This window comes from Python bivittatus, unplaced genomic scaffold, assembly GCF_059951505.1.
Source record: "Python bivittatus isolate LINGU-HERP-01145 unplaced genomic scaffold, Pbiv_v1 ctg000070_np1212, whole genome shotgun sequence".
In the NCBI taxonomy this organism is placed as follows: domain Eukaryota; kingdom Metazoa; phylum Chordata; class Lepidosauria; order Squamata; family Pythonidae; genus Python; species Python bivittatus.
Genome location: NW_028277034.1, coordinates 32,933,192 through 32,954,068, shown reverse-complemented (window position 1 = coordinate 32,954,068; position 20,877 = coordinate 32,933,192). Strand labels below are relative to the sequence as shown.

Below are 20,877 nucleotides of genomic sequence, written 5' to 3'. Positions count from 1 at the left end.
GAAAGGCATAGGCTTTTTCAAACATTTTCTGTTTTTAGACAAACACAGTAAGGTGTATTGGATATAGTACTCTTGTGGCCAGTGGACTAAAATAATGAAAAAGAAGTTGTTCCTTTTCAGGAAAGAATGAACAAATTAAATTATGCCATTTTTATTTATCCTAGACTGAGTTTATTTATAACATGTATATAGCCGCCCATCTTAAAAACTCCTGGGAGTATTCTATACATATTTCAGCATACTGACATGTATTTTTAAATCAATTTCATCCAGGAGAAACATTTATCTTAAAAGCCTCCAGACAACAGAACCCCATTTACTATTTTTGACTATCCCTAATTGTTGAAGGAAAGCAAAATTCAGTGTTAAAAATATATCCACAGTCCAGAGTTTCACTTCCAGTGAGGCTCCACGTGTAACAACTGCATGTATTTTCTCCTCATAAAAATCCTAGCTTCTTGATGTAATGGGGAAAGAATTGATAACTAGAGAGCTTCTAGTTGTTGCTTTCTTTCAGCAATTAGGGATAGTCAACAAATAGGGGAAAGAAGCTCTCTAGTTATCAAGAATCTCTGCTTTGTACTCTTGATAAATGGAAACCAAACTTCAGATGATGTTTTCAATGGTAGGTTTCCCAACTGAGATCCAGAGACCAACATGTCCATCAGCGCCTCACACAATCTATTCAAGTGATCGGTAAAAGAGCTGCAGAATAAGCAAGAATATCAGGGTGTTACTTGTGTAATACACTGCTCATGCACTTTATTAATGTCCCATTCTCAGTTAAAGGAGCTGAGTTTTTTTTTCAGCCTGGTCTTAGACTCTCTATTTTCTTAGTTGGGCAGTATTAAAGAGAAAAATTGAATAAAATATGAGCTATAGATGTACTTAATAGTCTTTAACTTAATTTTAAATTAAGGTAAAAAAATATTAAATTTAACAAAAATATACTGACAGCCCCAGAAATGTTCAAACAATCCACTGAGGGAAAATTGTTTAAAAACCCTTGCTTTAAATTGATTCTAGAACTCATAATGTGACACTTGGGGAAAGTATCTGTTAGGTTTATCAAACTCAACCCATGTAGCGTCTTAAACTCTGCTAAAGCAGAATTAAGATGATACAGTTTAAACACACACACAGTGAAGGCACGTGTGCTTTCTTTGGCTCTTCAAAACCTGGAGAATTAATGGATTCTTTTATTAATTTCTAACTTCTATTTTCATTAACAAAACAATTCCAGAATCTACCATGTTTTGCACCTTATATCACTTTGTAGATCCAAATTCAACGTTTATTCCGATTAATAGCTAATGTTCAAAAGCTTCCAATTTGTAGGCTTATGGACATTCAAACTTTGTTTTCTATAGAATAGGAACATATTTAACCTATTTAGCCACTTTCCTTCTCAATGCTTGCTAAACCAAATGTCCTGAATGGATATTTGGCTTCAAGTACTTTATTGCTTCTTTTGGAAGGCTTCATTTAGTATTATAAAAGATCCTTAGGTCAATGTTTCATATACTGCCAAGCTACCGAATAAAATATTTGGGTCTCATCAAAGCAAATGTCCTGAACCAAATCTCCCAGCAAGTCACCCTGAACAGTTATTTAATGTGGGTTGTTTAATTAAAATAAAAGCCATTAAAATGTTGCTCAGGAGAACACTTGTGATATGTTGGCATGTAGTAATATCCTATATTTTAATCTGGAGAAAAACATAACATTAACATTTGTAGAGACTGTGGTTTAATAGCAGATGTCATATTTGCATCTATCTACTGTAAGGCTCTCTATCCTTTTTAGTTTGGGGCATAATGTGGAATATAAGCCATACAGAGGAGGAAGAGATCATTTTGAATAGAGGAATTAAACTGAAGTTTGTGCTTGTACTATCCTAGAGACCCATTACTTCCAAATGGACGCAGTATTCAACTAGAGTGGCTAATATTTGGTGATACGCTGTCCTGCGAGATCATTAGAAGAGAAAGGGCCAGCACAAAGCATATGATATAAATGTTGTTCAACATAAACAGTGACAGGGTGAATTTCATATATATGCTTACAGGATTTGGGGTCTCTAGTAAATCAGTTCACTGACAATGCCTTGGTCAAAAACACTAAATTCATGCTGGAGACCATCAGGGAAGGAACTGAGCAACAGTGTGGATATAATTCTATGGGCAGCCACATAGAAATACTGTATACAGTTCAGGTCACTGTCTTTAAATTGGATATTTTAGAATTGGAAAACATACAAAAAGGACATAACCAGAGGTCTGGAACAAATTATCAGTGAAAAAAAGTTATGAAAATTAGAGCTTTATGGATTAGAAAAGGATTAACTGAGGAGATAAATTATAGAAGTATTTAAAATGATTTATAGTGTGAAGAAAGCAGATTAAGAGTTTTCTTCCAATAAATCTCAATTGAAGGAGACTGAGGACAGATAAAAAGTAGAGGAAAGGGCAGCCAAAATGATTGGATAAAAACTACAGAGATCTTAGCTTAAAAGTGAAGCTAAAAAGGACAACAGGAAACATTATAGGGTAAATACAATAACAGAGGGTATGAAAAAACACAGCTCAAGAGATGCTTTTCTTCATCTCTAACCATGTTAGAACTTGGGGTTTCTCACTGAAACTTAATGCAGGGAGATTCAGAAGCAGTAAAATTAACTTGAATTGGTTAAACCACCCATTTAGATGGTTTTAAAAGGGGGTTAGACAAATTATTGGATGATCAATTTATCAGTTATAAAGTTAATCAATTGTTAATCTTAATTCCTGTACCTTCTGAATAAACCATATGCTGGGGAACATCATTAATTGAATAAACAAACAAACAAACAATGAAAGAGAATTAACTCCTTCCTTCTACTGCTTGTGGGTTCCCTGAATACATTTACCTGCCTAATTCTTACATTCTTAAGGATATACACCAAAATAAAAGAGAAGAACTGTTATTTGATTGCCTTTGATGAGAGGCCATCTGCATTTAGTTCTTCTGAACTGTTAGCTGGCTAGCAGCCATTCTTAGAGCTTTTGATGTTAAGAAAAATAATATAAGTAATTGGTGCCTAAGCTTGTGGTTTTTTCTCTCCTTTTTCTTCTTTTCATTCCATTCTCCTTGTGTGCTCTTTCTTTTAGATTATAAACCTGAGGGATAAGTCTTTAGTCATTTCCTCACCTTGATTTATAGCACCTTCTAGCGTCACCCAACCACTGTTGCACTGATATAGTAATGAGGACAGGCTATATATCACTTCAACAGTGGCTGGTTGATGATAGCAGATGTTATAAAGCATTTGAGAGGAAATGGTCTATGTTACGAATGACATTTGTAATCCACTTTAGGGATAATTTGTGCTAAAGAGTGTTCCAAAATATTTTAAATGTATATAATACAAGATAAAATTACTACAAATGTCACAATTTTAAAAGGGAGCTATTCATATGCAAGATGGATAAGCTTTCAGTAGCTTCTAGAAGGAAGGATCCTTCTGATGTTGGTGAAAATGTGCCTGTGAATACCAGTTGCTGGGGAACACAATTGAGAGAGTGCTATTGTTCCCCTCTTTTCCCATTCACAACTATAAAAACAGGATGCTGCCTTTGGTCCAATTCAGCATAGCTTTCCTTGTGTCAGGGTTCCCCCCCCCCCCCGCTCTAATCTGTTTAAAAAGCAGCCTCTCTAGATAAAAAGGTTCACAAACATGCAGCACATACAAGCATCCTTTATTTACCTCATAGGCATTCTTGATATTCAAAGGCTGGCCAAAAGCTGCCACATGGCCTACAATTCCTTTATTCCATTCCAAGCGGATGCAGTTGTTTGAAGCTTCTTCTAAGGTGGAACCTTCTGCAACATCGAAGAGTCGGCTGATAAGAAACTTCTCATTGGAACTGTCCTCACAGACCAGAAAGAGGGAATAGCGATCAGCAGCTATGAGTTCATGGATGTGCAAGAAAATTTTGTGACAAAGGGCTGTGACATCCAAGTGACTAGAAATATCCTTCACCAGTTCTAAGAGCCTTGAGCATTGATCCCCTGCATTGGATCCAAGCGTCCGAGATTGGAGAGGCATCTGTTCCTTCTTTTCGGTATCTGACAAGAAACTCACTGTTCCAACAGAATCTTTGATAACAATGGGCCTAAGAGGTCTGTCAAATTCAGAAGCAGATATCTTCCTAGTTGGTGGGGTGGAATTAGTGCTTTCAGCCCGTGTGGTTTGGTAAGTGGAACAAGAACAAGCTTCACTGTGATGTTTGGTCCCTTCCTTGCACACTGGAATAGTATGAACTCTCTCAGAAAACCATGCATTGACCATCTCTCTGCATAAGAGAAGAATACAATAAATAAGAAGACAATCTGCAGAAGTAGTGTCGATGCTATGAGAAAAGAAGTACATTTGTACAGCCATATGCTTTTCCTCAGGATGTTCTTTATTTAAAACTAAAGGCTGAGGCTGCCTGGAATCTTCAGCAAGGGGCTGGCAATGTCTCTGAAGCCCTCAATGATATCTTGCAATGGCCTGGGTGAAAAAAACAGTCATCAAAAAATTGCAAGATTTTAGCATCCCATGAGATGTTGCAGAAGACCACTGAAAACTTGAAATCTCAAGATATTTCATGTTTTTAAAAATTATTTTAGTTTATAGAGGAACTGGTGGGCACCACTTTATCAACCCCTGATTTAGAAATTTGTGCTTCATAAACAAGATGCTCTTTCACATCAGATTGAATGATTAAAGGTTTTTCATATTTAATCTCAGATGCTCCTGTATACTTTTCCTTCCTATTCCTAATGAATTCAGAAGGGTAATAGATTTGAGACAGAAACTAACAGCCAACATATAAAGTAGACCTACCTACATTTGGTGCTTTAAAAAAACCCCTCACTAAAGTTATGATGCAAACCATCCAAATGTTATACTATTTTTCCTGTCAGTGTCAATTATTCACATTCTGGTTATTTACATTAATTTATTTTGCATACAACTATTTATGCAAGTTGCATGGAAGAGTACTGAAATCCTATTTCTTGAGCTCTAGATTTTTTGTTCAGTATCACCTTCCTTTCAATCAGCCTTCGATCATACTTAAGTTATACTCGTACAGCATTTTCAGTGTTCATGAAGCAATACATATATTGTGTTGCTCATTGATTAGATATCTTTTCATTCCAAAAACTTCCAGTTCTATTCCTGATGACTCTATGTAGGATAGGGAAATATTTCTTTCAGAAAAGTTGCAGAAACATTGTCAGTCATTGCAGACAATAATAATCTAGATAGAATAGTCCTTTCATCTTCAGGACAAGGCAGTGTTGCTGTTCCAGTCTACCACTTTGCAAGGACCATGTAAGGGAAAAAAGAAGAAATCAATCCTGAAAGCATAGGAACATCAACACAGCTAAATTGGGACTGGGAAGTGGACATAGAATACAAAATGGTATGACAATGCAAAGTTTTGAAGCACTAAAAGCAGAATGGCCATATTGCTTCACTTCTCATGCCCCTCCCAGACTTCTACTGCAGTGCTCACTAAGGGAACTTCCAAGCTAGGAAGGTCCAGTCAAGGCCATGGTAAATCCTCTCCAGACTGCTTGTTTGGTTGAGGGAAGCCAATTTCATGGAAGAGTTCTTTTTATGCCTCTGGGTTCCCCCAACCTGTCTCAGTTGATGAGCCAGTAGAGAGAAAGGAGAAGTCTTTTCATGCTGCTGGCTACCTGGGAAAAGACCTTGAGACCTTCTTCAAGAAACGCTATGGAAGAAGACTGAAAGGAGCCTTCTCCCACAGCACTATGAGAAGTATTTTCAGGCTGGGTTGCACTGAAGGCCCAGCCTCTAACTCTTGGCAGGCACTAAACATGTTCAAGCTGAGCAGCTTCAGTGAGAGCTGGGTATACTCCCAAAGCAACCCAGCCTGAAAGCACTTTGTTCAGACAACATTGGGCAAGAAGGCAGAGAACAGCCTTCTCATGCAGCAATGGCCCAAATTAATTAAGGTGAATTGGGTAGCTTCTTTACTATGGCAAAGTGAATCAGGACACCAGCATGGCTTGAATCATGTTGTCAAGCGAATCTTTATCACTTTGCACAGGCTTACTGAATTTCACTTGGACAAGAGTGAAAACAAGGAGGAGAGGTGAAATGGTGTTATTACAGTTGATAGAAAGTTTGGCTGAACAGTTATTCTGTACACACGTCAACATTTTGCTAAAAGTTCTATTTATAAGAATGAATTCAGAAGATTCACAGCACTGAATTATGCAAGGAAAAACCCTCAGTGATGGCTCTGTGGAAAAGCATAGTACAAGCCCTGGGTGTGAATTCAGAATGAAGAGATGATACTTTATATACAGATGTATGCCTTTCTGCTGTAATATGTATACCAGGCATGCCGTTATTAAAGCTATTTCAGGCATTTGTCATATTTACAGAATAAAGTACAAAGGATTGCTGTTATGCTATTCAATTTTTCTTCTTCTCAAAGTACAGCACTTGGAATTCAGTAATGTTACAAGGCCTGATTTGTACAGAACTTTATTCTTTACAAATGGTGGGGCAATGACTGACAACTTTGCAGATTGTAGTTAGATATAAGCTTCCATGGAAACTAAAAGATTGTGGTTTGTTGGGGGGAGAGAATAGTACTGCTTTCTGGACCTGAGTTCTAGTTCATTTGTGCCAGATTTTGGTGGTAAATGTGCATAGGAACATGATGCTCACCAGAGATGGTTTGTTTCCTTCCTATAGGACAATAAATCATCCTCTGCTTTTCTCTATCATAATGATACCTTCTATCATAAAATGCTGTAACCAAACAGGATTCTTGCCTTCCATAAGTCTGAAAATGTTCACCTGATGACCATTTAGAGAGAAAACTAGAAGAGAATTCTAATATTTTGAGAAGGAAACCATATAGTACCCAGTAATTATGGTAGAAGAAACACTAGTCAGCTGTTACAACAAAAATAATGTGTGTGTGTGTGTATGTATAGTCCTCTGACACTAGGAGAATAAAATCAAGTGGGGATGGAGAGACCCATAGTACTCTCTCCCAATTTGAAATGGGCCCAACTAAACCAGATTAATATGGATTTTTGCCTGTTTTCCTCCCACATAACTAAACTAATTTTAAAATTCTGCCAAGTACTAATCAATTTGGTACTCTCAAGTTTCTCTGCTTGGTTCTCTCCAGCTATGGTTAATTTACAGCAAGAAAAATCTGTCTGACTTGAACATAACCTATACATAATAAAAAGTATACAAAAACAGAAGAATTATAATAAAGAAAATGTGTTCTAACTTGTCCTTTCACTATGCAATCCTATACATGTCTGCTCACAGACATGTATAGTCTTGCTGAGTTCAGTGGAGTTTATTCCATTATATCAATATGGAGAACTGAAGTTTTAACCAGATGTTTTCCAGTGGGGAAAGCTGACATATTCCCCTCCCAAGAGTTTTAACATTTATATAAATGCCATTAGATAGCTCTCACTTTTAAATAAACTGATTTTAGGAGTAAAAACAGATGCTTTTTTCTCAGTGTGATATTCCTTTCTCATGATAGATCAGCTTTCTAGCAACAATGCTTATAAGTATGCAGTACCTATTAACAATTAGTAATAAGGAAATGTGGGAGCTTGAACACAAAAATCAAACTGGACTTTGGGAGATCTGCTTAGTATGTAGCAAATGTAACATTGGATTTTTCTTCCAATATACAGCCTCATTCTTAATCCAACAATACCAAAACATTAAAGGTTAAGAGTAAAACATACTAAAGGTATACTGGATAGTACTGGTCACATTATGTTGTGCTCATTTCACAATCAAATAAGGATCTTTTTATTCACTACCACATAAAGCCTTTTTTTTGTCCCTCTGGTTTAAAGTGCTTTTTACTGCCTTCCCTTACCGATGGTTTACATTTAGTTTTATTTGTCTGGCTTTTGATATCTTTCAGACTTTATGCTATCATCTTTTTGTTCTTTTTATTATTTATCTTGCATGGTTTATAGCCCGCTCAACATAAATGCCTTGAAGCAGGTTATAGCAGATTACAATTACAAACTCAACAATAGAAAAAAATCAACATTCTAAAAATACAAGAAGAATAACAAATAAAAATTTCTCCAACGATGGACACCAATAAACCTTAGCTAGGGTTGAAGGTTCAGTGAAATAAAACTCTCTTGAAAAATCTTCTACAAATGACAAAGGGGAGAACTTTACATTCCATTACATGGAGATAAAGAGTTCCAAAGTGTGGCGACCACTGTAGAGAAGGCTTATTGTCCTGTTTATGTCCTGCTCACTTCATAGCAAAGAGAGACTCTTGGAGCTTCCTGAGATGTTCTCACCAGACAGGCAGATTCAATTCTGGCAAGGCAATGCTTGAGGTTACCAAGTACCCCCCTGTATAGTCTTCATAGGTCATTACCAACCTATTAATAAACAGCGCAGTGACTTAATAAAAGAGTTAATCCTGCCATGGCAGAATTGACCCATCAGCAGTTTCACTGCCACATTCTGGACCAGCTGTAACTTGCAAATCATTGCAAAGGTGGATGTCCTACGTAGAGCACTTTACAGTAGGCCAGTCAGGTGGTGACCAAAGCATGAGTTACTGACACCAGAGCGTCCTGGTTTAAAAAGGATTATCAGTGGCCACAGCTTCCATCTGCTGTTTAAACATTAGCCATGAGTCCAGGGGATTCCTCAAGCCATGCATCAACCTCTTCAGGAGGAGCACAACCTGGCATAGAGGAAATACTGGAACCAATGTTCCTGGGTATTTACTGATGTATGGCAACTCAGTATTTACTGATGTATGGCAACTCAGATTTAATCTGAGATTATTTTTCCCTGTCCATTATTTTGCCCAGATTTTATAGCTATATTTCACAGACTACCCAGAGTCTTATGGATACTAAGTGGTATAGAAATGTAGTAAGTAACTATAAGTAAAACATAAAATAACTACACACATCATAGGACCAGCTGTACTAGTATTGCAACCAGATACATCTTTGCAGATACTTAGCATTCAGATATAACAGCCTAAGAACCTCCATATACAATTTCTTCACCCAAAAAGAGTGCTGATTTTGTGCGTGTGTTTTCTTCCTATCTTCAGCAGATGAAACAGGAAGAAGTCAAAAGCATGACATGGGGAAAGGCACCAGCTGTACTTTGTGTTTGACAATATACACAAAACCATTCAAACAACTAAAGGTTGCAACTAAAGCTTTTACTTAATTTAAGACAACATTAAAAATTGACAATTGCCCCAATAGACATCGAATTAACCAGAGTCAAGCTACAGTCAGTGCAAAATATCTTTTTGTATAGAATTATGAAACTTAATTCTTGCTTCTTGCCAACCTTTATTTTTACTTAAGGCAAACAGAGTGATCTGTTTGTTAAAGTAAGAATACCAAAAAAGTACCCTTGTGTTAAACTGTTATTCTTGGCCACCTAGCAAGTTAACTTATGCAGCTTAAGATCTAATTATCAAGAGTGCAAGAATAGTAGTTTAGCTCTATTAAGGATTTCTCATTGTCAGTATAAAGACAAACGTAGTGAAACCACAGGAACATAAAGGTCAAGATTGCAAACAAAATAAATAGATTTATTTACTCTTCTATTTTTATTGCCTTCTGATCCCATGCTCAAAATATCAGAAAAGCAAAACAAAGCTTAAGAGTTACCAAGTGGAAGTCATTCTGAGAGGGAATGATGGATCATGAAGCTGGAAAACATTTTTTTTTCTCATTTTAACTGGTTTATTTCAACACTGTTCATCAGGAATGGGCAAACCATGGCCTATGGGTTGAATACAAGTCCAACTCTATTCTGGCTTTCAGGATCCCCCTCTCTGAGGCTGCTGTTGAATTTCAGTGATTAGCGCCATCAAATTACTACTGTGTGACTTTTCACTCAGTAAAATAACTAAATAAGCAGTAAAACTGTTCATAGAGCCTCTGAAAGGCTTAATGCACCTAATTTACTTCCAAAATTGTGAAAAGGGGCAGAAAATTGTGGTCCTGCTGCCTCCTGCAATGTCACCAGTTTATTGGGGTACCCACTGTCATTCTTCAGGGCCAAAATCAAAAGAAAGGGCAGCTTTTGCTGTGGGTTTTCATCTAGCTCTGCAAGATGATAAAGGGGAGAACAGAACTGAAGGAGGTGATGTCCAGAATATCTAGAGAGCACCAGGCTGGGAAAGACGGATCTAGCCTAGCATGAGCTAATCTCAAGAGCAGTGTTTCTCAACCTTGGCAACTTTAAGATGTGTGGACTTCACCGCCCAGAATTCCCCAGCCAGCATTGCTGGCTGGGGAATTCTGGGAGCTGAGGTCCACACATCTTAAAGTTGCCAAGGTTGAGAAATACTTCTCAAGAGACATATTAATAGAAGCAAACTAACCATTAAGTACAGTGGTACCTCGGTTCACGAACTTAATTCATTCCAGAATTCTGGTCACGAGCCAAACGGTCGCAAACCGAATCAAATTTCCCCATAAGGTTCAATGTAAATAAGGTTAATCTGTTCTGACCCCTATGAACGTGGTCGCCAACCAAATTGGTCGCCAACCGAATCAAATTTTCCCATAAGATTCAATGTAAATAAGGTTAATCCGTTCTGAACCATATGTATTTTTTTTTAACCACAAAAATATGAAACAAAGTACAGTACAGTACAGTACAGTACAGTATGAAGAGAGAGAACACTAATCTTGCTTGAGGCGACACCAAACAGCTTCACAGCAAGTGTCTGTCTGCAACCGCGATCTTGCCTAGAGGAAGCCATGACCATGTGTCAGAGCAGGGAAGATGGCTGCAGGTTGTGTTCGTCCCCCGATGTGGAGTTCGCGAACAGAAGCAAAAGTTTGCGAATGCTGCTGTTCGCAAACCGAATTGTTCGTGAACAGAAGCATTCATGAACCGAGGTATTACTGTACATGGTTTTATGAAACTAACTTTCAGCCCCAGCCTTAATTTTCTGGAATTAAAAATTCACTTCATTATGGCTTATTAGAAGTCACGAAACATTCTGCCAACTGTCAAAGCAGAAGCAAGAACTTCTTGTGAAACTTATGTGAAGCAGGATCACATGTGCTTCTCTTGTACAATCAGAAGCCCCTCTTAGCATAAATGCTAGATCTGCTCCTTTAGATCTTCTGATGGTTTAATCTCTCTCTCTCTCTCTCTCTCTCATCATATGGATTTATTTTGGATTCAAGGTTTATAGCAGGAACAGGGACATTTATTATGTTACAGAGCAATTCTGCTGTAATTATGGGTTCCTTGCTTGTTAGAGAACTTGAAACAGATTAATGAGAGCTTTGGGGATGGAAGACGGTAGAATAAAGCCAAATCAAATTGTATTGCAAACTCTGAAATAAAAATGGTCATTTTTTTAACCCAATAGATTCAGCCTCTTGCTTAATTTAGAAACTGCTGTGGACAAACTTATACATATGGTGCAGGAATAGGATTCAAATACCTATCTGCTGTTACCCTGGGCAAGTCACAATCTTTCAGCCTAATCTACTTTACAAGGTTATTTAAATGCCACATCTCACCCGCTCAGTTTTTTAGAAACAAACAATGGAGTGAACATGCACAATACCCAAACAGAAGTAATTCCACAGAGGAAATTGCATGAATTTCCCCACCTGTTTGTCACATGTGAAAAAAGCACATGAACATAGAAACCACTGTCAAATATTATCTGCAAGGCATATAAAATTGATAGAGATGTTTTTCATATAGACAACCCACATACTAGACATGAGCTGCAGAGATGACACTTTTGGCTGGGAAATTTCTCTTCCGTCATGAAACTGTTCCCACTGAATGTTAAAAATTACATCTTAATATATATATAAAAAACCAATAAGCATAATATAAAAGCAACACATGGGTTATAACAAAATTCTTCATGTTGCAAATTTCTCTTTCTCCTGGTACTAACACCCCCCCCACCTCACTCTTTGAAAACATTCTAGCACAGTTATAAAAGACTTAAACTTTAAATAACCCTATAAAATATCGTTGTCATCCACTGACAGACTGGTTCTTTGCCCAACTACTGGGTCCTCTCAGAACCCTGAATCATAGTGCATATCTATGCTGTTTTTTAAAATCTATTTTTACTAACATATTATTACGGAAATGGTAAAATTAGGATGCTGCATAATTAGTTATTAACACTACAGCTTCTAAGTTTATATGTTCAGTACTAAGATGTGCTCAATCTTTAGAACTTAGTACTAAGACGTAGAATACCTCACTTTCGTATTCAAAAGTGACTGAATTCTGAATCAAATATTCTTTCTTTCAAAATGTTTAAAAAGAAAAATGAGATTTCAGGCATATTTGCCTTTAAAGATTTCATGATACAAACTTTTATCAAAGTACACTGAATACTTTTGAAAAAGTGGGGCACAATTCTTTCTAAATTTTAAGTGCATTAACACTCAACATTGTCACCCCTACATTTCTTTCTTTCTTTGAAAGCCTAAATCCCAAGAATCATCTGATTATACCTTTTTATCTTTACAATGTTGCACATATACAATCTCTTCTGCATATACACCTCTGAGAAGCAACATGTGCAGTATATTTATATAATCTGAACTTCAGTACAACTCTAATATCAAAGCAACACATAAACTTTCCCTTTATGAAAACTAAGTTAAATGTATGATGATATAGATTATTGTAACCACCACGAACAACACCTTAAAAGCTGTAACAGAATAAGGCAGCATTGAACTGCAGTCCTTTCTCCCCTCTGTTACTTCAGACACAAAATGTATTTTAGCATTCCTAAAATTTGCAGTCCTATCTATCTGGAGAAACCTCTAAATAATACAGTTAAATCTATTTATAAGTGAACTTGTATTGAACTAGTCTAATGATTCTTCCCAACTAAGTATGCATATGTTTGGAAGCTCCAGCTGCAATCCTATGCACATTTATGAGGAAATACACCAGGAGTTATTTATAAAGAAACCTGCACAGGATTGGACTTGACAGTGTGAGCCAGGAATAATGACTAGGTTCTAGTATTATTTCATGATTGCTAACTACATTATTTTAAGTAAGTCTTTGTTACTCCTCCCCTGATCAATGTCTGCAGGAAGCCAAAAGAGGGAAAGTGGTAAAAAAACTCAGCTTGTGTAGAAAGTCATCCGTAAACTTCTGTGTTAATAGAAAGGGAAGGATGAAACTCCTTTCTGTACACAAAATAGGAAAGAATAACCTATACCGAGTCAACATCCAAACTACTCAACAAAGCACAATCTGTATGCCCAAGGAGAACAACTGAAATAGCCCTTTTGATTTTCCATTTCCTATACCAGCCTTAATTGACCTGATGACTTCCAAATGAGTCAAGACTGCAATTCCTAGAATTCCTAGGAATATAGCCAATGGAGAGAATGGGAAAGCTGCCCTAAAATGCTTTTTTTTTTTTTCCAGATTTGCCTTCCCATTTGTTTAACCCTTTACCTGTACCTGCAGTATACATAACTGTTTCTTGTAAGTAGAGAAGCAGATAAATAGATAAAATTATGTCCCTAACAGAGTTGGGCAACTTGATGTTCTCCAGTAATTTGGGGATTTGGTTCCTATTGGTCCCAGTCAATGTTTCAAGGGATTATGGGATTGGTAGTTAAAAATAAGTGATACGTACCAAGGTTGCCTACCTCTGCTTTAAGGTGAAATTGGCTGCATTGTTTCTTAGAGCAGGGCTTTCAAACTGGGTTCTACAGAATCCAAGGGCTCAGTGAGGATGTGAATGGGTTCTGTGGGGCTAAGGGGGAGGGAGTTTCCACAAGGGACTAAGAGGGGAAAAATCCCTCAATGCAAAGAAACGTATGGGGAAAAAACACCTCTCTACAAGGAGCTAACCTTTCATAGAGTTTTTTTTTCCCTTAGTCCCTTCCAGAGAGGGGTCTTTTTTCCTTAGTCACTTAGGTACAGTGAAACAGGTGAGGCTTGTCAGCTGATATTCAGAAGCCCCCATGCCTCTTGATCAGGGGTTCTTGGATTTTTTTTTTTTTTAATGAACAGGTTCCACAGCCTGAACATTTCAAAACCCCTGCCTTGGAGCACAGTCCTATAGATGTTGATTGAACTCAAGAGACCTTATTCTGAGGTAGGCAAGGTACTTTCCCAGCATCCCATCTAAAGAAGATGTGTAATCAAGCTGTTCTCATTAATAAGCCAGCTTACTGCAGTGAGAATAGGAGGACAAACTTTGTTGCACGTAGGCCATCAGTCCTGCTAATTAGAATGACACTTGGAGCTGTACAAATCTAGCATGATTATACAAGCTGCTGAATACCCCCAGGGTACTTTTCTCCAAGAACCTTGCCAGAACTTTGATCTAGTAGTAGATCAGATGCACTGACTCTAGAAGTTATATAATATACTGACCCCACACACTTTTCAATCTGTTGTAGTATCATGGCTTCAACTTCAATAATGCAATAATGTTATTGCAATTTTTAAAAACAACAACTAAACACAGCTTTGAACTCTTAAGCAGATTATGATACTTTTTCCATTTTTCACAGGTATAAGCTTGCAAAATGAGCTTTGAAAGCTTGATTTCCATCAAATTTACTCTCCTCTTAAAAACAAACAAACATCAAGATCTTGCTGAATGCACAACATAGAGTTTCAGGCTAGTTTCAAACAGTCCAGAAAGTAAAAAGTGAGGCCCATCACATATATGGTATTGTGTTTTATATAACCTTCACCATTATAAATCTTTCTTACAAACATAAAATGATTCATGGCATTAAAAAAAGATGATTTATTTATGACCATGACTTAAAAAATAAAAGAAATCCAGCTTTATTCCAACTATCCATAGGAGTATATATTTGTATTTGTTCAGACTGCTTTTGGATTCTTAGACTGCAAACCAATATGGAACACAATAAAATCACATCCATAGGATTGTGATCCCACACACTTTTACATAAGAGTAAACCCCATTAATGGATTTCTATTCAACGGAGAATGAATATAACTGATATATGAAGTTATTTGTCTGAAAAAGTGATATTTCTCAAAACCAGTATAAATGGAACATCCCTGATTGTCATCAATAAATACATTTTAAAAAGAATGACATATATACATAGCTATTTGTACCTGTTTTAAAAAAATACAAGCACAAATACAAAATTCTACACTGTTGATTCATATGTACAACAGTATAAGCAGTATACCAAAGTGGTATAATTGCAGCTATTAATAAAGATTTTTCAATTCATTAATCATGTTATCTTTTAGCCAATTCATGAACTAGATGAATTTATTACATTATCTTATTGCCGTTATTGCAAATACTGGAAGAACTGCAAGAAAATGTACTTATATTTAGAAGGAAAAGCCATCTATAGTAATTAATTTGCATTCCATACAACTGTAACAGCCTAATTAAATATGACAAGTGTGTCCATGAAATTCAGTGATTAAAAGACTGTTCCTCACCCATTAATCAGCTAACATTCCATCAATTAATATACCAATTAAAAGTTGCTACCCTAGCTATTATGCATACACTAATAATAGCCATTGCTACATAAATAAATAGATTACATAATATTTTCATTTTCACTTTCTTCATTTTAATGGTTATAGATTGCAAATATCATAATTTATATTATGTACTAATGTGCATGAAACCTAGGCTCTGGAACGTACAGCAGCAATATGCAGAGGATTGAAAAATGCATACCCATATTCTAAAGCTTGTGACAAATTATTAATTTTTAGATAGCATGCTACTGGATTTTGTTTAATGTTTGTATTTATAGAAGCATATGCATGACATTCTTACCATAAAACACCAGTGTTTTGCAAGGCTCGTTTCAAATACTTTCATTCCTTCCTCTTGCATAGTTTAATTATCCTTTCTCCCTAGTCCCAAATCCTATGGGATAGTAACTTCCAGTGTATAGTATCTATTGCCCTTCCATATATTTTAAATGCTCTGGACCGAGAATGGGGTTTAAGAAACCCAAATTATGTACAAGAATGCAGGTTCCTAAATAAGTGCTGCAGGACGGGTGCAATGCCTGTGTCAGGTTTTATGACTATAATTCCACTCTGGTTTTTGTTTTACATTCCTCTTGGAGAGAGGGGGGCAGCCTACCTGCTTCAACTTTTTCTCCTTTTTGAAGGACGGGGAGGGGAAGCACGGGGAAGCGGAAAAGCCTTCTTTAGCCGCAGATGGGCTTCGGGAAGGCAGTGACCCGCGCAACCTGCGAGTCAATAATTAATGGGAACCTCTCGTCTTACCACACCATCGTAGATGGAGAGGCACACTGGCGTCAAACTCATTCAAACACCATCCATCCCCATTAAGCGGTCGAGAAAGCCAAGGGGGCAGGAGCAGATGGTGGCAGCCGCCGGGGCGGGGCGGGGCGGGCCGGGGCGGGGTGGGGGGCAAGAGTCGAGTCCGGAGGCGCCCAGAAGGTGGACTTCGCCAGGCCGGAAGACTTGGGTTTGGTTTGCCGCGCTAACCTCTCCCCGCCAAGCCACCCGGGAGCTCTGCTCTGTTTGCACCGCCTTAACCCGCTTTCTTTCTAACGAAAACTATTCCGAACTGAAACCTGACTCCCTTTCTAAAAATAGTTGAAGTGGCGCGGGCGAAACCCTCAGCACGAAAGAGTACCTCGTTTTGTCTCCAAAGGGCAGCATGTCCAACTTGAGATAAGGAAATCTAGGCGAGCTCCTTTGATCTCCGCTTTAGATCTCTGCGAAACTGCCTCCGAGCCTCTTCCCCGTCCCCCAAACCCCACCCTCGACTGATAACTTCTTGCCCTGGCCTACTTCGAGCCGCTACAGCGCAGCGCTGCCTCCTGGCGGAGGAGGGCGGGCGCGCCGCCGCCGCCGCCAACAGCTCCCTCCCCGGCCGAGCCCTCGGAGCTGAGCTCCCGAACGCACGCCTAGGAAGCGAGGGTCGCCCCCGCCCCCGCCGCGACCCTGCTGTCGCGTCGCAGCTTCTTAGCCAGAGCACCGCTCTTACTGCCCCGGCTCCCGAGTTACCCCAAACGTCATCCCGGTTACTGCTGCCAGCAATGCGATGCATCCCCCTTGTCCTTCTTTAAGAACACGTGTATCCCGCTTCCATGTACCCAGCCAGCAGTGATGCTTCCGAGGAAAGGGTAAAGGTCCTAGTACTGTATTTGGGTTTCATGGTATACTGCCTCGGCACATGGAAGCTCTGTCGTGACGTTAATGCGTTGGCTCTCCGTGGCTTTGCCTCGTCCTTCTGCGCAAGATAGCTGCCCCCAATACTGAAAAGCTTTAGTCCCTCTCCTTTGCTGTAGAGAGAGGCCAGTTACCTTCGAGGTCGCTTGTTCTATCCATCTAAATGCTAGTGAGCGGGCCGCAAAGCAGAAATCTTCTGTATACTAACAAAAGTGTTTTTTATTTTTCTAACTCCTCCTTTCCTTTCTTTTTTTGGGGGGAGGGTATTTTTCTTGCGATTTATCCACTAGGTAAAATAGAAGCGTGATAATCCTCCATTAACGATTCCATGAAATTGGGATAGCCTAAAATAAAATTTGATTTTTATTTTATATTAGGTAGCAACTAAGAAGGAATTCATATGGATTACAATCCAGCCAACTACTTCAGGGCTCGAAATAAACTCTTCGTGGGTTTGGAGGCTAAATGGAAACTCGTACTGCTTATAAAATCCGACGGAACGGTCACGTGCTTGCTCGGGTTGTCAGCCTTACGAATCTAGAAAATACAGTTATTGGCTTCCACAGGACTTGGAGTCGGGTCTTCAGCGCATCCCCTTATCCCCAGCCACCAGGGCCTCAGGTAGGAGCTGCCGTCCAACACATCCGGAGAATCTCGACTTGGGGAAAGCTAGCTTTTCAGGTTTTGAGGGGATTGCTATGAACAGGCTCCCGGTTATGCTGAGCGCGCGAGAGCGTTGGCACGTCGAGGCTGAGCTGATAACTTTTTCGCGTGCGAATATAGCTTGTGAATGTCTCCGTTGCTGCGAAGCGAAGTCCCTAACAAGGCGCTGAAGGGGAAAGGGAGAGGTCATGCGCCCTTCTCCCATTCAAAGATCTCAACTAGAGCTGGGCACAGAGTAAAGCCTGCCAAGCGGCCAGCCTGGGTTACACCGCAGCGAAACCCCAGAGAACTATTTGCACGGGGAACTCCGAGCCTCGACACAGAGCGCCTGTTTGTTTGCTGCTTTCAGCTTCGTGGAAAATCCTCGCCGCTGCTTCTCCTTTTCCAAGGAAGGGGAGGGAGGAGAAATTGTTCTCCACCTCCCTCCATCTCCCAGCCCCCCGCCCCCCCCGTCCGCACCGCACCGCACCGCACCGCCGGAGCGAAGGAAGGTGCTCCTGCGCTTACCTGGTGGCTTTTCGAACAAAGTAAGAGCGGGTGAAGTCTCCGTGATCATCCAGCCAGGCTTCCACCGCCTCCTGCTGCTGGGGGTGGCAGCCGCCTTCCATGATCGTTGGGTCTCCGCGTGCTCCCTCTTTGCCCCACGAGGCAGCTGCAAGGCCCGTCTGGCCACCTCTGCTGCCGGGGCGCCTCCTCCCCGCCTCTGTATCTGTTGTCGCTTTCACTCTCTGGTCCCACGCCCGTCCCTCCCCCGTCACTCCTGGGGTGCCCTTCGCCTCTCGCGCCGGCGGGCCAAACGGGTCTCTGCCCTGGCCTGTCGCCCCCACCCCCAAAGCTCGCTCGTGTCCGGCTGCTGGGCTCCCAGGTGCCTGGCCACGGTAGCCGGCAAACGGCCAACTCCACGCCTCCTCCTCGGAGAGCTGGGATCCAGCCAGCCCCTGATGTGCAATCCGGCCGGCTCCACCCCTCTCACTCGGTGCCCGCTGCAGCGCGCGCCGGGAGGGACTCTGGCAGCTGCTCCCTCCCGGAGCTTCCGCGGCGCTGCCGGCAAGCAGGCGAGCCTCTCCCGGCCCTTCCGTCGCGCCCCTTGCCTTTCTCCCCGTCCCATCCCTCTTACGAGCTTAGAGGGAAACTGCCTTGGAGAAAAATCGGGTTAGATTTCTCTCCACCCAGGATCTAGTAGAAACATGGGGAACACAAACCTGGACTTTTAGTTTCGCTGAATAAAATACTAGTGAACTATTAAAATCATCAAATGAGTAAAGACCTCAATAACTACCCAATCGAATCCTTTGACAGTTCAAAAAATCATTTAAAATGTTTTTTAAAAACTCTTAAAAGTCTGTAATAATATTGTAAAAAAGTGCCCCACTGAGCAGTCTTGTTCTATTGCCAAAGAACTCTTCTCATTACCTTCATTTTTTCCTTATAAGACCTGGGGAAAGGCTGTTATTCAGAATTAGAACATAACAAGATTCTTGCTGGATTAAACCCATCTAATGCAGCATTCCATTTCCAAGAGGGCACCAGCAGGACATTAATATATTAGGTGTGCCCTACGCTTAGCTGTGTTTCTCGGTAGCACTGGCAAAGACTCCTGTCTGCCTGCCTGTCAGCCAGGAGAGAGCCCACTAAGCTAAACAGGCACAGAAGGCACCTTCCTCTGTCCTTGGAATTCAGCGCATTATCCCATCCTCCCATCCGGTAGCATAGTTTTAAAACTAGAGGAAGAAATATCAGTAACCTGTGCTATGCTGATGACGCTACCTTGATAGCCAAAAATGCAAAGCATCTGCAAGCTCTAGTAATAAAAGTCAAAGAGCACAGTGAAAATAATGAGACTAAAATTAAATATAAAAAGACCAAGCTAATAACCGTAGGAGATAATTCAGTAAGAGAAGTTGTCTACAAGGTTGAGTCCTGGAATCTGGGGGAATCTCAGTGCTTGATGGTCTCACTGGTTCTGTTTAACAACTGTATGAGGCCACTGGGTGAGGTATTCCATCAGTTCAAAGTCTGGCATTGTTGGTTTGCTGATGATACTCAGTTGTATATCTTGACCCAGATCTGTCCAGTGATGCTGTCAAAGTCTTGTCCCAGTGTTTGGAGCCTTGAAGGTCTGGATGGGGAGGAACAGATTCAGGTTCAAACCAAAAAGACTAAGTGGCCGTACAGGTTTTTGGGCCTCCCAATCCCAGAGAATCTCCATCTTTAGTCCTGGATGAGCTAGCACTTCTCCATTTGGGTCTGGTGTGCAATCTGGGAGTCTTCCTAGACTCTCAGCTCAAGGAGCTTGGCCAAGAAGACCTTTACACAGATCCACTTTGTGCAGTAATTGCATCCATTCCTGGATCCAGATTCCCTTCAGTCATTCATGTCCTTGTCACCTCATGTACAGACTATTACAATGTGTCGTACATGAGGTTGCCCTTGAAGACTACGGGGAAACTACAGCTGGTCCAGAATGCAGCATTATAAGCAATACTGGGTGTGCTACACAATATGCCCATGTAACACCACAGTTCCGTGAGCTACACTGGTTGCCAGTCGATGCAATTCAAAGTGCTGGTTGCTACCTATAAAGCCATTTATGGCATGGGGCCTCTCTATCTAAGCAGCCACCTATTACCAATAGTTTCTTTCCATCCTGTATGATCAAATAGAGTAGGTGTGCTCTGGGTCCTGTCCTTTCAATTTCCTTTCAGGTATCATCAGGCCACATTGCTGAAGACCTTGTGTTGTTGACTTAGCCAGGGAAGTCTGAATGACCGTATTCAGCAGCCACAGGGTGATGAGTGGTTTCCTCCACAGTGGCTCTAACCTTTGGCTCCTTTGCTTCTGCCCAAACAGAGAAGCTGCAGCAGGGAAGCAGGAGTGTAAAATGGCATCTTTACATAGTTAAAACCAATCCTATATGTTGTAATTATGCCGAGTAACTAAACCCCCAAAACAAGATT

General features: G+C 40.1%; 1 protein-coding gene and 1 long non-coding RNA gene across 6 annotated transcripts in view; one reads left to right on the top strand and one right to left on the bottom strand.

Annotated features, from left to right (window-relative positions):
• The window catches only part of PDE5A (phosphodiesterase 5A), a 102,488-nt gene that overhangs the window by 58,953 nt on the left and 22,658 nt on the right, over nucleotides 1-20,877 (bottom strand). Inside the window, exons 1-2 of one of the 4 annotated variants that reach the window (XM_007428009.4) lie at nucleotides 18,428-19,624; nucleotides 3,746-4,334 (exon numbers count right to left, since the gene is read on the bottom strand). In XM_007428009.4, the coding sequence (XP_007428071.1) occupies nucleotides 3,746-4,334; nucleotides 18,428-18,528 (690 nt within the window). In that variant the 5' untranslated portion in view covers nucleotides 18,529-19,624. Of the gene's footprint in view, nucleotides 1-3,745; nucleotides 4,335-16,718; nucleotides 16,974-18,427; nucleotides 19,625-20,877 lie in introns of those variants that run through there. The other 3 variants (XM_007428007.4, XM_015888038.2, XM_025166525.2) reach the window with 3 other exon arrangements.
• The window catches only part of LOC148216869 (uncharacterized), a 39,172-nt gene continuing 36,037 nt past the window's right edge, over nucleotides 17,743-20,877 (top strand). For both annotated transcript variants that reach the window (XR_015794593.1, XR_015794592.1), the window contains exon 1: nucleotides 17,743-17,878. This is a non-coding gene — a long non-coding RNA (uncharacterized LOC148216869). The remainder of the gene's footprint in view (nucleotides 17,879-20,877) is intronic.